Source organism: Seriola dumerili, unplaced genomic scaffold, assembly GCF_002260705.1.
Source record: "Seriola dumerili isolate Sdu_G_001 unplaced genomic scaffold, Sdu_1.0 BDQW01000291.1, whole genome shotgun sequence".
In the NCBI taxonomy this organism is placed as follows: Eukaryota; Metazoa; Chordata; class Actinopteri; order Carangiformes; family Carangidae; genus Seriola; species Seriola dumerili.
Genome location: NW_019174546.1, coordinates 6,843,679 through 6,857,608, shown reverse-complemented (window position 1 = coordinate 6,857,608; position 13,930 = coordinate 6,843,679). Strand labels below are relative to the sequence as shown.

Here is a 13,930-nt window from a genome sequence, read left to right as displayed (position 1 = left end):
ATATTAAACATTAAAATATGAGAGATAACTCATCTATTGCTGTTTTTCTCAAGACAACCACATGTCTGATAGAGGATGCCTGTGTGTGCACTCCGTGATCTGATTGTGTACATGTGGAGCTCGCTCTGTCACGTCTGAAGACCTTGGCCGCAGTGGTGGCTGGGAGTTACCGACACCTTCTCTCGTTTTACTAAAAGCCTCTCCGAGTGTGGCCAGGGAGCTCTCTCCGCTCTCTCTTTCTCCCTGGCTTCCCATTGGACGACCCGTGCGCTTTCTCTGGGAGGAGCTCCACTGGCAGCAAAAAGGAGGAAAGAATTTAACTGCGCAAAAAGTCCTGTGCGGTGACGGATGTCCAAAGTTCAGAACTTTTTCAATGTGCGTTTCGTAGAAAGGCACAAGAGATGGGGACGGCTTAAGATCCAGCACGCTTGCACTGTTGTTGAGACTTTTTCCTCTCTTTTTCTCTTGAAGTGAGCAGAGAGGGAAACTGTGATTTGAGCGCCTTCAGCCTTCAGAGGAGGGAGAAGTGGAGCTCTCCGTCTACCTATTTTGGAGCTATATTATTTTTATTTTTTTTTGCCGGATCAAAGTGAAGACATGCAGGCTCGCTACTCCGTCTCCAGTCCCAACTCACTGGGCGTCGTGCCGTACATCAGCAGCGACCCGAGTTACTACCGGGCCGCTGCCGGTGGGGGATACACGGGGATGCCAGCACCTATGAACATGTACTCTCATGCGGCTCATGACCAATACCCTGCCAGCATGGCCCGGGCATATGGACCGTACACCCCCCAACCTCAGCCCAAGGATATGGTCAAACCCCCCTATAGCTACATTGCGCTCATCACTATGGCTATCCAAAACTCGCCTGATAAGAAGGTGACCCTGAACGGGATTTACCAGTTTATAATGGAAAGGTTTCCATTTTACCGAGACAACAAGCAGGGCTGGCAGAACAGCATCAGACACAATCTGTCTCTGAATGAGTGTTTTGTCAAGGTGCCCCGTGATGACAAAAAGCCCGGTAAAGGCAGCTACTGGACGCTGGACCCGGACTCTTACAACATGTTTGAGAACGGGAGCTTCTTGAGGAGGAGGCGGCGGTTCAAGAAGAAGGACGCGCTGAAAGAGAAAGAAGAGCGGCTGCAGAAGGAGCTGCCGCCCAGGCAGCAAGGCCGGGATCAGGAGCAGCCGGTGCAGGGCTCCCAGCCTGTGAGGATCCAGGATATTAAGACTGAGAACGGCACAGTCACGCCACCGCAGGCCGACTCACCTTCTTTGAGCACCGTGCCCAAAATCGAGAGCCCGGACAGCAGCAGCATGTCCAGCGGGAGCCCTCACAGCATCCCCTCCACTAGGTCCATCGGCATGGACAGCTCCGAGCACCACCAGCACCACGGCCAGGCCTCCACGCAGGGCTTCAGCGTAGACAACATCATGACCTCCCTCCGGGGGTCTCCACAAGGGGCCACAGAGCTCACCTCCAGCCTCACCGCCTCCACCAGGACAGGTATAACACCGTCTTTGTCCTTAAACTATTCTCCAAATCAGACATCTGTCTATAGTTCACCCTGTAACCAAAACTCCATCTCCACTACCTCCAATGCAACCTATCATTGTAACATGCAAGCCATGAGCTTGTACGCCGGGGACAGATCTAGCCACTTGGCACCGAGCACCACCGTGGACGAAACGTTGCCAGATTACTCAGTCACAACCACCTCATCCTCTCTGACCCACGGTAATCTAAACTCTGGGCAGGAGGGCCACCATCCCCACCAAGGGAGGCTGACCTCATGGTACCTCAACCAGGCCGGAGACCTGGGTCATCTGGGCGCAGCTTACCCAGCACAGCAGCAGAACTTCCATTCAGTCCGAGAGATGTTTGAATCCCAAAGAATTGGCTTGAATAACTCACCGGTGAATGGGAATAACAGCTGTCAGATGTCATTCCCACCCAGCCAATCCATCTATCGCACTTCGGGAACTTTCGTATATGACTGCAGCAAGTTCTGACCAAAAAAAAAAAAAAAGAGAAAGAAAAGAAAAAACAGGCTCGATATTTTCCTCACGATGTTTGAACTCTTTCAGTAAAACTCAGTTTTTTTTTTCCTTTTTTCCCTCTCACCTGCCCACACCACAAGGACTAATATGAAAACAAAACCAGAAAAGACTTGATGTTGGTTTTTTCTAAAGAACAGTGTTACTGCAAATAACACGTAAGTCTCTCTTTTGCTTTTGTGGCTTCATGTGATAGCCTATGTTAAAGATATGCCAGTTTCCATGGACGTGTAAATTGCATATAGTAATTTATTTCTAAACTGTAGCCGGATATTATGGACCAAACACCAAAAAAGTGTTTCTAAATTGAACTGCCTTAATTGTCCAAAAAAATGTTCCATTATAAAAGTTAAAAAAAGGAACATGTATATCGCCGTACTATTTCAAAGATTCTTCATTTGTTGAAAAGTATTTTGAAGGATTTGTTTGTTTGTTTAATAAATTGTCATTTTATGTGAGTTAAAGTTACAGCCTCATTTCTTACAGACTCGAATACAGGCTAGTGATATTTTACACTTAGTCTGACCCGTGTTAGTTTTGTGTGGAAGATAAATAGACCTCGTTATTATTCTGATCTGACCCTCAGTTTTCATTTTTTTTATTAATGGTGTGATTTCATCAAATGATGTAAAAAAAAAAAAAAAAAAAAAAAAAAAAAGGATGTTTGTCATCCTCACTGTCACAAAAAGCTCATATTTATTTACTCATGATAAAGCCCTGGAAACATATTGTTTCTCATCTTATTGGAAAACCTTTTAGGAAATTGAGGGGAAAAAAAAGTCGCCTAAATTTAAAACCCATCGGCTCGCGCACGTCCAAACAGAAAATGCATGTAAAGTTTACTAACTTTCTTAGTCATGCTTCATATTCAATTTACAATTTCGTTGTCACATTAGAAATGTTTATGAGAGATGATTAGAGATCATGTTGACCTCGAGGCCTAGACCTGGGGAAAATAGCCTGCACACAGCGCCACTTTGTTTTGGATTGCGTTGTGTGTTTACTGGCGCATACCAGTGCTTACTTAATATCATACCACACATGCCAAAGATAGTCCCGTTGTCACCTCAGTTTTGATGCTTCAATTCTCACCAGTGTGACACGACACTGACGTGGCTGGAGACGACTATATGACTCCTCAGCTGTGAGTGCAGCGGATCTCATCCTTGCTGTTTTCGCAGTGTTTGGATGTTTCACTGCAAGAATGAAGAGATGTTGAATTGGCTTTATACATTCGAAATGTCAAATTGAGGTTTTATTGTAATCCCAGTTGGCAGTCGTTTTAAAATGATAGAGTTGTAAAAGCTTAAACAGTTGGTTCCCCTCAACGTGACAGTGGAGTCAGTCTCTTTTAATCACATTAAATGACAACTCATAAATTATAAATATATATTATACATTTTAATTTAATTTAATTTATTTTATATTATTTTATTGTTTTTGGGGTTTCAGATATTTAGGCTACTAATGACTGACATTTAGGCCTATTTTGAATGTCATTAATATACACAGCATAAAAAATATATATCCAAATAGATTTTGCTTGGACACACCGCACATGGCTACAGTTTACAAAAACATCGTCAATAATAATAATAATAATAATAATAATAATAATAATAATAATAATAATAATAATAATGACAACAATAATAATACCTAATAATAATAATGAATGAAATAATACTATAGCCGTTACTACCACACTATTAGTAGCCATAAACGAGACATTCAGAGTTTTATTTAAACATTAGGCTATAACATGATAATAACAGCAATTGCTAATAAATAATGTAAAAAGATTAATACGTAATTACATATAATAACAAATATAATAATATTAAATTGAAATAGGCCTAATAACAATAACGATACACATAGATAATTTGCACATGTAAATTCCAAATCGAGCTGCTTGATTTTGTCTCGAAACTCTTTTACAGTTTAGATGTTTTTTGCATATTTCCCCCCAGAAACAGATACAGACAGAGAGATGGGGGGGTGGTGGTGGGGGGGGGTGGCAACATGGCAACACATCCCACAGACGCTCAGTCAGAACCCACGCACTCATGATCAAATAGCCCTGTCATATTACAACATGTCAAATGTGATTCTGAAGCCCTGTCTTTAAAGCTGGAGGTGGGTTTGGTGCACGGGCTTTTTCTTATAGCCTCGGTTTGCTTCAGGCCTTTGGATCCACAAGGCGAGAGCGACGGCAACAGTGAAAGGATACACCAGAGCAAAACATCTTGAGGGTAGCTGCAGGATTATATACTAACGCACAGGCCCTTACACTGGCGTGGTTTATATTTGTACACAAAAAAAGGAAAATATATGAGTTGTTCACTGCAGCCACAGTGAAATCCTGCTTTGTGTGTCTCTCTGGTTGCACCAACTACAATCAGTCTCATAAAAGTCATTAGATACTTTCCCCAAAGTATAGGCCCAATAAACAAACGTCGTGTTAGTCAAAAGATTGATGGCGCCCTCGCAGAATAGACCAGGTCAGGAAGAAATAAAATTCAATCAGAGAGCTGGAATCGTTTTTCATGGGACGGAAAAGGCAGAGAAGGGAGACGGGGGTCAATGAGGAGGATGTCGGTCGCCAGAGCACCATCAACATTATAATAGGACATAGCAGAGAGAGAGAGAGAGAGAGAGAGAGAGAGGCTGAGTTGGAAAACAAGAGGAAAGTTAACTTAGTGTGTTGTTTTAATTCCCGTAAACAACTGTAAACAATACAATTGGAAAAAAAAAAAAAAGTTTCGCATTAAGAAAATATACCTTTTGCTACACTGTGCAGAAACCGGCTGAAAAAGAAGTTTATAACTGATGCCTTTTGGCTCTGGAAATGAACTGATACTGTAATTAGCAACGAGCCTATAAGTTTCCTTATGGAGCCCCGGGGCCCTTCATCCGTCCCACAGGGGTCCCACAGAAAAACAGGTACAAATTGAATTTCACTGTCATTTCCCTTCTCAGAGAAAACAGTAGAGGGGAGAAGGACTTCTATTTTTGCTTTTACAGATAGCACATAAAGTACACACGGTTATGGCAGTAATTTCAAAAACAACAAAAATAATATCAAATCTAATCAGATGCTGCATATGGCTTCATCTCTTGAACATGCAAGGGGCCCATGTCTGTTTGGGGCTCTTCAACACGAAGACATTTGGGGGACCCCTGTTCTATCTAAGCCTCTACAGAGACTTTACCTCTCCCCCCTCCACAGAAAAGTTCCGCTACATTCCTGAAAACGCACAACTTCCCTCACTGCCATGGGTCGAATAGCAAAGACAAAAGCGTCTGTGGTGGCCACGTCTTTAATATTCAACAAATCAAAGCCACGTCTCAAATTTGGATATTAAAGTGTAGTACATAAAATAATTTCAAAATAACGTTTTAATGTTATTTTTTAGCCTGACACACTATTTTAGATGAAGCGAGTGTCAGTTATTATTCGGGGGGAAAAATGATTTATACCATCAAATAAATTTATTCATAAAACCATATTCTGAATTTAATCTGATACACTTGAGTGCCAGTAGGTCAGCTGTACTGTGTGTTAGCCTGTGTGCTGGAGGTCAGGCCAAAGTTGAAGAAATGCACATGGAAATAAACAACTGCTCCCCATCATTAGGCCTATTATTGTTGTAAGATAGAATGCATACACTATCGACTAAATACAAAATAATGTAAGTAAATTTACATTTATTTAAATGTGGCTAAAGAATGTGTTGTAGGTAATAGTTACATGAGCCGATCCAAAAATCAGAGGCAAAACTTTACAGCTTACAGCCTTCAGCTTTGACACTATGTTGTTATTTATTACCTTGATAAACGTGACTGTCCAAAGGGTAAATGAGTATTAATGGGAATTACATTTAAATTATTCACAATGTATCTGTTCTTTAAGTTTTGAAGCAGAGATGCTGCAGCCTATTTCTTTGACAGAAGATCGTGTATTTTTATCTGAATGCACCAGACGGGATAACATTTTCCACAATTTCCTTTCGCCATCTCTGTGGTGCTTTTACGGTCGCAGGGATAGTTAAAGAGCAGCGAGTCTTTAGTCTATAATGCTTGCAATTTTTTGGTAATCTAGGAACCGATGATTATTCCAGCCTTACTGGTCGCTAGCTGTGCGTAAAATGCAATGCAACCGGGCCAAAGCTTTTTCCCAGAAGACATCTCCTATGCGAGGTTAACCTACAAACAGAGCAGTAATACGCTCTTCCTCACTCACCCTCTGTTCCCGTTCAGTATAAACGAGGGTGGGGAGGAGGGAGGGCAGGGAGTTAGATGCAGTGAAGTCTCGCTGAGCCCCTGCAGACTGTGTGCACCTGTATGGCTGAGTGACCAGCCGCAGCTAATATGGAAAATGCTGTGTGTTTTTTAGCTCTGCGTTACAGTGCACGGCTGCAAGACCCGAGCTCCAAGCGCCATCTGCTTCTAATTAAGAGTCCATAGACGCAAAATGCTGTCTGCTCTGCGGCCAAACGAGTGAAAGGTTGGAGGTGCAGCACTTGTCTCTCAGAGGGGAAAATAACCGCTGCATGCAGCCTCTTATCCTGCACGTCTCATTTTAAAGACAAATGGTAATTGTCAAAGAAATGATTCACTCGGCTTTGTCAAAACAGGCAGAGCGATGAGGTGTAAACAGGGCTTCTGGATTAAATGTGATTCTTGAAATCAGTGCAGCATCTCCGCGTGAACTCGCGCAGACCTCATGAGCACGGGGATGGCGGGATAATGGGGTACTGTGTGAATTCAGACCCGGAGAGGGGGGAAACGGCCGACCTGCGAATAACCCGACAGCCTTGGCGAGATACCTCAAAAACGAACAGAGTTGCCTTCAAGTTACACAAAACCCGCTTTTCTGCAGCTCGGGCCTGCGGTTTCTAATTATAGCACCTTTTTACGCACCGAGCACTTGAATGTCCCAATTATACCGGCATGACATACAGTAATTTATTGTCAAGTAGTTTAATTTTATGAATATATTTTTGAAGGTCTCATACCCGTCGACTTTACAACCTTCCTTTGAATCTGAATGGTCAGGGATAAAGCTTCATTCTGTCGCCGGTGTGGGTGATAAAAGTGCGTTCCTATCTTTATATATTTGCTTATTTAATACATTTTATACATTGATTTTTTTTTTAAATATATAGAATCATAACAAAGATGCATGTAAGGGAACATGGTGTTTATTTTTTAAAGCACTGAATAAACAAGCCAAAGTGTTAAACATGTAAAATAATGAACGATTCGCCAACTCTTCAGTGGATTTAATACCGTGATCATTATTATTATTATTTTTATCAGCCTATTTTTTTTTTTAGGCGTGCAAAGCACATGGTCTCTTTAGCTCACTGTAAAAAAAAATATGACAAAACATTAAAAAACTGAGTAGATTACAACAGAATAAACAGTTCAATAGAACAATAGTGCAGTGATTATCATTTGCAAAAAGCTGGACCTGCCTCATGAAATTACTGCTTGTTGCAATTTACATATATACACTCAAATAAAGAACAAATTCAGTTTTGGTGGACTGCTGATAGCAAACTCCCAATCGCAACCAACTTGAACTCTGTAACTTGTGACGTGAGAGGGCCATTCAGAGCCATCCAGCTACTGCTATTTGAGCCACAGTAGCAGTTGTCTGTGTCTTTCGTGGGTCTCATATCATTTTATGGTGCAGGGCCGCCACTGGGCTATGAAAACATCAACAGCAGACTTAGAATGCGAGACTGACATAAAAGCTGCCTCTTCTTTTTATGTGAAATCATGTTCTACAACAGATTTAAAATCACAGCCAGGCCCCATCATCCTCTGGTTTAATAATACAAGCAAATATGTTTAAATGTTAGTTTCAATATTACAAAAAACAGAATGTTATAGGGTTATAAAATGCAAAGGCATTAAGTCTTTTCCTTTATTTTGAAATGTTGTTGCTTTTAACAAAAAAAACACTACTAAAAATAAGCAATAGTTGAGAAAAAAATTAAAATAACATAAAAAATAGAGAGATGAGCTCATTGGTGATATACATTATATATAACCTAAATTCTGTGCTATTTTTTGAGGATTTTGAAGACCTTCTTTTTCATGAAATTCACAGTAAACTTAATGCTACTGCTTCTCAACCATCAGGACTTGAGACAAAATCAGAAAACACTTGTTCAGGACAATAAATTCAAAAGAACACACAGTTAATGAGACAATCCCACTATATGGGCTTCTATGCATATGTGCATGCATGTTGACGTCATCAGTTTTCACCAGACTCTCCTCTGATCCTCACATCTTTTCAGCTCAGGGAGGCGGGTGGTTGGGTGTCACCTGTACCAAAAAGAAATAAGGAGACAGTGCTGGAAATGACCCATCTCAGCTATGGGTCCTATAGTCCCTCTGAGGAGGAGAAGAGAGGGTGTCACACCATCCAGAGGGAAAGACAGTGATGAATTGGGCTGAAGAGTAAATGTCATCTTCATACAAGGAAAAAAGTGGCTTCACACAGGAGGTGGATCACTGAGGAAAACAAACTTGAAATTTGATTTTAATAGGGAGGGGGGATGTTTGCCTGTGTGTGTATGTGTGGAGATAAAGCCAGCTAAAGTCTTAAAGAAGCCCATTAATTCCTGGCAGAGTCAGTGTAGTGCTCTACCGTGCAGTAGAGGGATTAAGATATCATGTGTGTATTAGGTTTTTTTTTTTTTTTTTGTTTAAATGTGTGTGACCATGAAAACTGACTGCAGCAGACTTCCTCTTGAATTATTTCCCACTTATTGCCTTGTCAGATCTTCCCTCTCCTTCCTTCACTTTTATTTTGAAGTTCAAATGGCAGCAGTGATTGTGTAATCAAAAAGAAGGCAATGTTGAGCACAGCCATGTGCTCTCTGGGACACTGAGAAACAAACTAATCCAGTGCACTACAGTTGATTTATTAAAAACAGATTCATCTGTTATTTTTTATTTTTTTTTTTTACACCCATCAGAGATGAAAATATCACGTATTAGCTCTGTCAATCTTTCAAGGAGGTCAGCAGGTCATGAAGTTATCTGATGGAAAAGTGATGAAAATTCAGAGCTACTACAGAAAATCCGAATGTCAACAATAACACATCTAATTAAGGAAGATGTTGTGTCATTCTTTCCTGCTCTTTCTCCCCAGTCTTTCCTGCTTTTTTATAATGCTGACAGATGTGGTAAGTGATGTTTAGGTGAATCGTCAGATTCATTTCAAGTGCCTCCAAATGCTGCTTCAATCCTACATTTCTATTAGTTACGTGATGACACTTGTTGCCACGATTAAACATTATTTCAAGCTTGAAACTTGAGAAAACGTTAAACATCACTTTTCCTCGCAGGTCAATTACAGCGTGACTGATTGACTTTGCCATGGTTGCAGTTTTATTCACAACTCCGTGCTCCTGGAAGACCGACGATGACTGTGTGTGTGTGTGTGTGTGTGTGTGTGTGTGAGAGAGAGAGAGAGAGAAAACACCCAAAGGCATAGCTGTGTTCAAGTGATAGTCTTGCAATCATGCATGTTGCTCCGTGTTTCACCTCAATTGTGATCAGTCCCTGCAACCAAAGTAGCAGGAAGCGGGGATTTACCTGCAACCCTTCCCCACCACAACTACCACACACACACACACACACACACACAAATAACACGCTGTGATTGAGGGTGTGAGGTGAAACCCAGGCAAGGAAAGGAAAAACAAACTTTTTCAAAGAAAAACACTGACCTCAGCCACAACTATTACACATTTTCACAGTTTCTGAGGGGATGCACAAGTTAATTAAAATTAGACCTTGTGTGCAGATGAGGCAACACATCATCACCACATGGATCCTATTGGCAGCTTTAACCTTGAATCGACATGTTTCCTGTGACTAGAAACAGCGTCAACATACAGTATAAGACTGATGAAGCAATGAAACGCACGAAAACAAAATCTAAAAAACATGGCAACGAATGAAACATTTAATCATTTTATGGCATTTCTGCAAAAATACATAACACGTCAATGTCGACACAAATACAACAATCGTACATATGAAAAACAACACACTCTTTGCACTGATCCAAAATGTATCTCAAATGTCAACTGTCTGAGCCAGTGTCAATGAACCAGCTGCCCCCTGACCTCTGAGAGGAAAACCCTTCCTCCCGACAGTCTTTTTCAGCGGCCCATTGTTTACTCTTCTGCCAGTTAACAAATTTTCTCCAAGTCGTCCTTTCTCCGTTTTCATGCTCGGCTGCGTTGTAAAGAGCTTTTAAAAATTCAAAACTCAGAGGTGAAGAAAGTCAAGGAGCGTGAAAAGAATGAAAGATTAGAAGACAACTGGAGTCAGTAGAATTCGATCTGTAGACACCAAAAAGAGAGAATTAGTGAAAGAAAAGTTCTCAGTGTGTTCATTAATAGTTTCGAATGTGAGCATGTGGTAGTTTTGTCTTTTGTAAACTTTCCTCCACTTCTTTTTTTTTTTTTTTTTTTTTTTATTTCATCATGACTTTGGGAGCATCTAACAAACTCAAAGAAATTCGCATAAATATCTGTGTGTGTGTGTGTGTGTGTGTGTGTGTGTGTGTGTGTGTGTGTGTGTGTGTGTGTGTGTGTGTGTGTGTGTGTGTGTGTTTCTGTCGGGTGTGCAGGTGTGAGGTCTTCTCCGTCTGGTGAGAGGCATCCAGATGGTGTTTGTGTGTGATGGCGAGCAGCAGCGATACAGCGGTGGTTCCTTTCACAGATCAGCACTCATATCTCTGTTCCATCTCCAGGCTCTCTGCTCATATAAACATCCCCAGTCCAGGGGCCTCTGATGTTTCTGCCATTGTGTTTACAGTGAGAAGTCAGGCAAATACGTGAACTTTAAGACAAAGAGAACAAGCATGAACAATGGACGGAGGGGTTAAGCGCTTGAATTAGTTGTGGTGAAAAATTATACTTGTACTCAAAGGCAGAGAGATGATTTTTTTCTGATATAGCATTTATAATTTTATCAAAAGAAAGATTATTATAGTCACTCTTCTTCTATACTATTAGCATTATGCTCCTCTATATTACCTCTTGCCAGTGGCAATCAGATCTTCCAGTGGGATTAAACAAACAGCGTTTTATCCTGTGGAGGTTTTCATACTCTGCACCCTTTGGTCTGTTCACCATCTTCTTACACACAGTAGGAAACAAGTTCAATTACACCGATTCAGCATAGACATGGGCGGACCCAGAGAAAAAAAAAAAAAGAAGAAGTCACGTTTCAGTGCTCAGGGCCTGTGGCAACTGAAATGAAGAGTTCAGGAAAAGTGGAATGTAACACACACATGCGCACACATAAATGCCCACTCACAATTCTTACTCATTCTGCCAAAAGCTTAAATTGTCTTTGCAACGAAGCAAATGAGATGTAGCATTCACTTTTGAAAATGGAGCTTTTGTTTGAAAATAAGCTTGGAAAAAAATAAGCATGCACATTTCCAATCAAACCCAAACCCCATGCAATGCTACGACTCCCAACATCAAAGCGCGCTCAAAGCGATTGTCTCCCCCCTGCTCCTTTTAAACTGCCTCTTTTTCCAATGTAGAAAAATCCCCTTAACATCAAAGAGGGAGACAGAGAAAGTAATTTAGCCTTATCTTAATTGAGCTGCAATTTTAATAATGATCTTACACATTGGGACCTTGGAGGAGAGAATTAGCTGCAGGCTGCAGGACGATAGGCTGGCTTCCCTGCTCTGTGCTCCATCGTGCTACTCTGGTTGTCTAATCTCAGCTCCAGACATGTCATTGGCCAGTGATTTATGATGACCTAATGTTTTGTTTACTTCATGCTCATAACAGGCGGGCAGATTGCATAGGGCACGCCGTATGGGGAAACATGAAAGCGCTGGGGCTGCTCGCAGGGCTGCAGTCCCCAGCAGTTCGCAGAAATAAACAGCGCTGTATTTCAGCCACCTGGCACAGCACCTCCTTCAAATTGAGGGCCAGAGCTGCCGGCCACTCCGAAGTTTAGAAAAATCCCAGGCTGTGTGTTTCATTTGCTGTCATGAGGCAACCATCAATCTTCAATGTGGAGGTTACACACTTGATTTAACCTCTGGAAAAACACATTGACCCGTCTGTTCATGCACGTTCTCAATAATTGACTTGCCTTTGCCATATGAGAGGACAAACATATGGGGCCTGACAACTGCTTGACAGTAAGGTCAAGAGTCCAGTAAGTCAGTCCACTTTTAAATGACTTGGATTCAGCTTCTGTCTGTGCTTTTCTGGTATTTAGTGGAGCAACTGAGAGGAGCTCAGACAGTCCTGGTTGCATACAGGAAATGCTGTTGCTGCTAAGGAAAATAAACACAAGGGTAGCTTTGTGTGAGTGATTTTAAATGATATGATAATGTGAGGGTGTCATAGTGGTTTCCTTCATTGGTAAAGAGTATAGGACCATTACAAAATGTGCTAGTATTCGTGTGCGTAATATCCTTAAACCTTGTGTTTCTTCCAGAAACCTCACCCTGCATATCTGATCTGGACACAGTGACTCAAATGTCTTTTCTCTGAAAGTAATGAGAAATATTTGTGGCGTGATGCGTGTTAGTGGACAGTGAGGGAAGGGAGACAGAAGAAAGCACAGGCCACCTCGGCCTGTATCTCCACCCGCTGTGGGGGTGTACACAAGTTTCACCTTTCTGATGCAGGCAATGAAACAGCAGCGAATCCACGTATTTTCTTCCAGCTTCATCACAGTTGACAGCTCAAATCTTTGAACAGTAGTCTCGATTTTTAATTAAATGAAAGATTCACTTTTTCAAAGCAATAATACAAAGTCATTTTTGTCTTGTTTGAGTCTTTTAATCTTAAATGAGCCCAATATATTAGAAAAAAAGTGCATGATGCACTCAGTCATTGTGCTGACTAATATTACTGCCATGCTGGAGCTGACCTAAAACCGGTCTGAGGTCAGTCTTTTCATGACAAATAGTCCTTCTATGTGCATGACACTACTAATTTAAAAAATATGGTACATTTGATTTGGAAATGCTCAGACTGATATTAAAAAGTTGAAGCCAGTAGATACTAACAGACTGGTTTGAGTTAAATTAAGGGTTGGGATTATGGTTAAATTTATGTAGATACAGGTTAGGTGTGTAGATTATTGTCACATAATATGTCACAACATGGATGGTTAAAGGTTGAAATGATTTCACTAAGGCTAATATCAAATTAAACTTTTTAAACATGTTATCAAAGCTGTTTTGCTTTGAGAATATCACATTTAAAACATCCACTGAGGCAGTTTTCACATCATGATTTATTATGATATATTTCATAAATAGAATGAGTTGAAAAATCCAGAGAGAAGTGGTGAGATACTGATATGTCACACAAACGAAACGCCTGTAGCCACATCTCAGCAATCTTGTAACGTCATCTGTTCAATTTTATGTGTGTCTGTTGTTTATAACACTGCGTAGAGCCCATGCCAACAACTCCCAGAGATGGAGATGTCAATAGTGTAAATATTTTTCTCCTTCCCTGTCTGGCCATTCAAAATCCAATTTGAAAACCCCATCAGATAGGCATTTCCTCCTTCTGCACCAGCAACCAGAGCAGGCGACTGCTACATTCTTATCTTATCAGCAGCAACAATCTTACATCTCGTCGTGCCCAAACAGGGAGAAAGAGAATCATAATGAAAGTGGTATTTTAGCTCCCACCTCTGCCACAAATAAAGCACATACTTGAAACTAATATGCAGCTTCTTCAGTCATCGACTCAGATAGGATATTGGCTTTTTGTCAAGCAAAAGAGCATAGAGGAAAAACCCTCTTCTTGCTCTTAATACTCCCCCAGCTTCCCCT

General features: G+C 41.1%; 1 protein-coding gene across 1 annotated transcript; it reads left to right on the top strand.

Annotated features, from left to right (window-relative positions):
* Positions 1–332: 332 nt before the first annotated feature.
* On the top strand, positions 333–2,553 carry LOC111231075 (forkhead box C1-A). The gene has a single exon (XM_022758056.1). It carries the CDS (start codon positions 598–600, stop codon positions 2,014–2,016), a length of 1,419 nt encoding a protein of 472 aa, XP_022613777.1. The 5' UTR covers positions 333–597; the 3' UTR covers positions 2,017–2,553.
* Positions 2,554–13,930: the final 11,377 nt, after the last annotated feature.

Coding starts and splice junctions, on each gene's coding strand:
- LOC111231075 (XM_022758056.1), top strand. CDS start 598: ATGCAGGCTCGCTACTCCGTCTCCAGTCCCAACTCACTGGGCGTCGTG.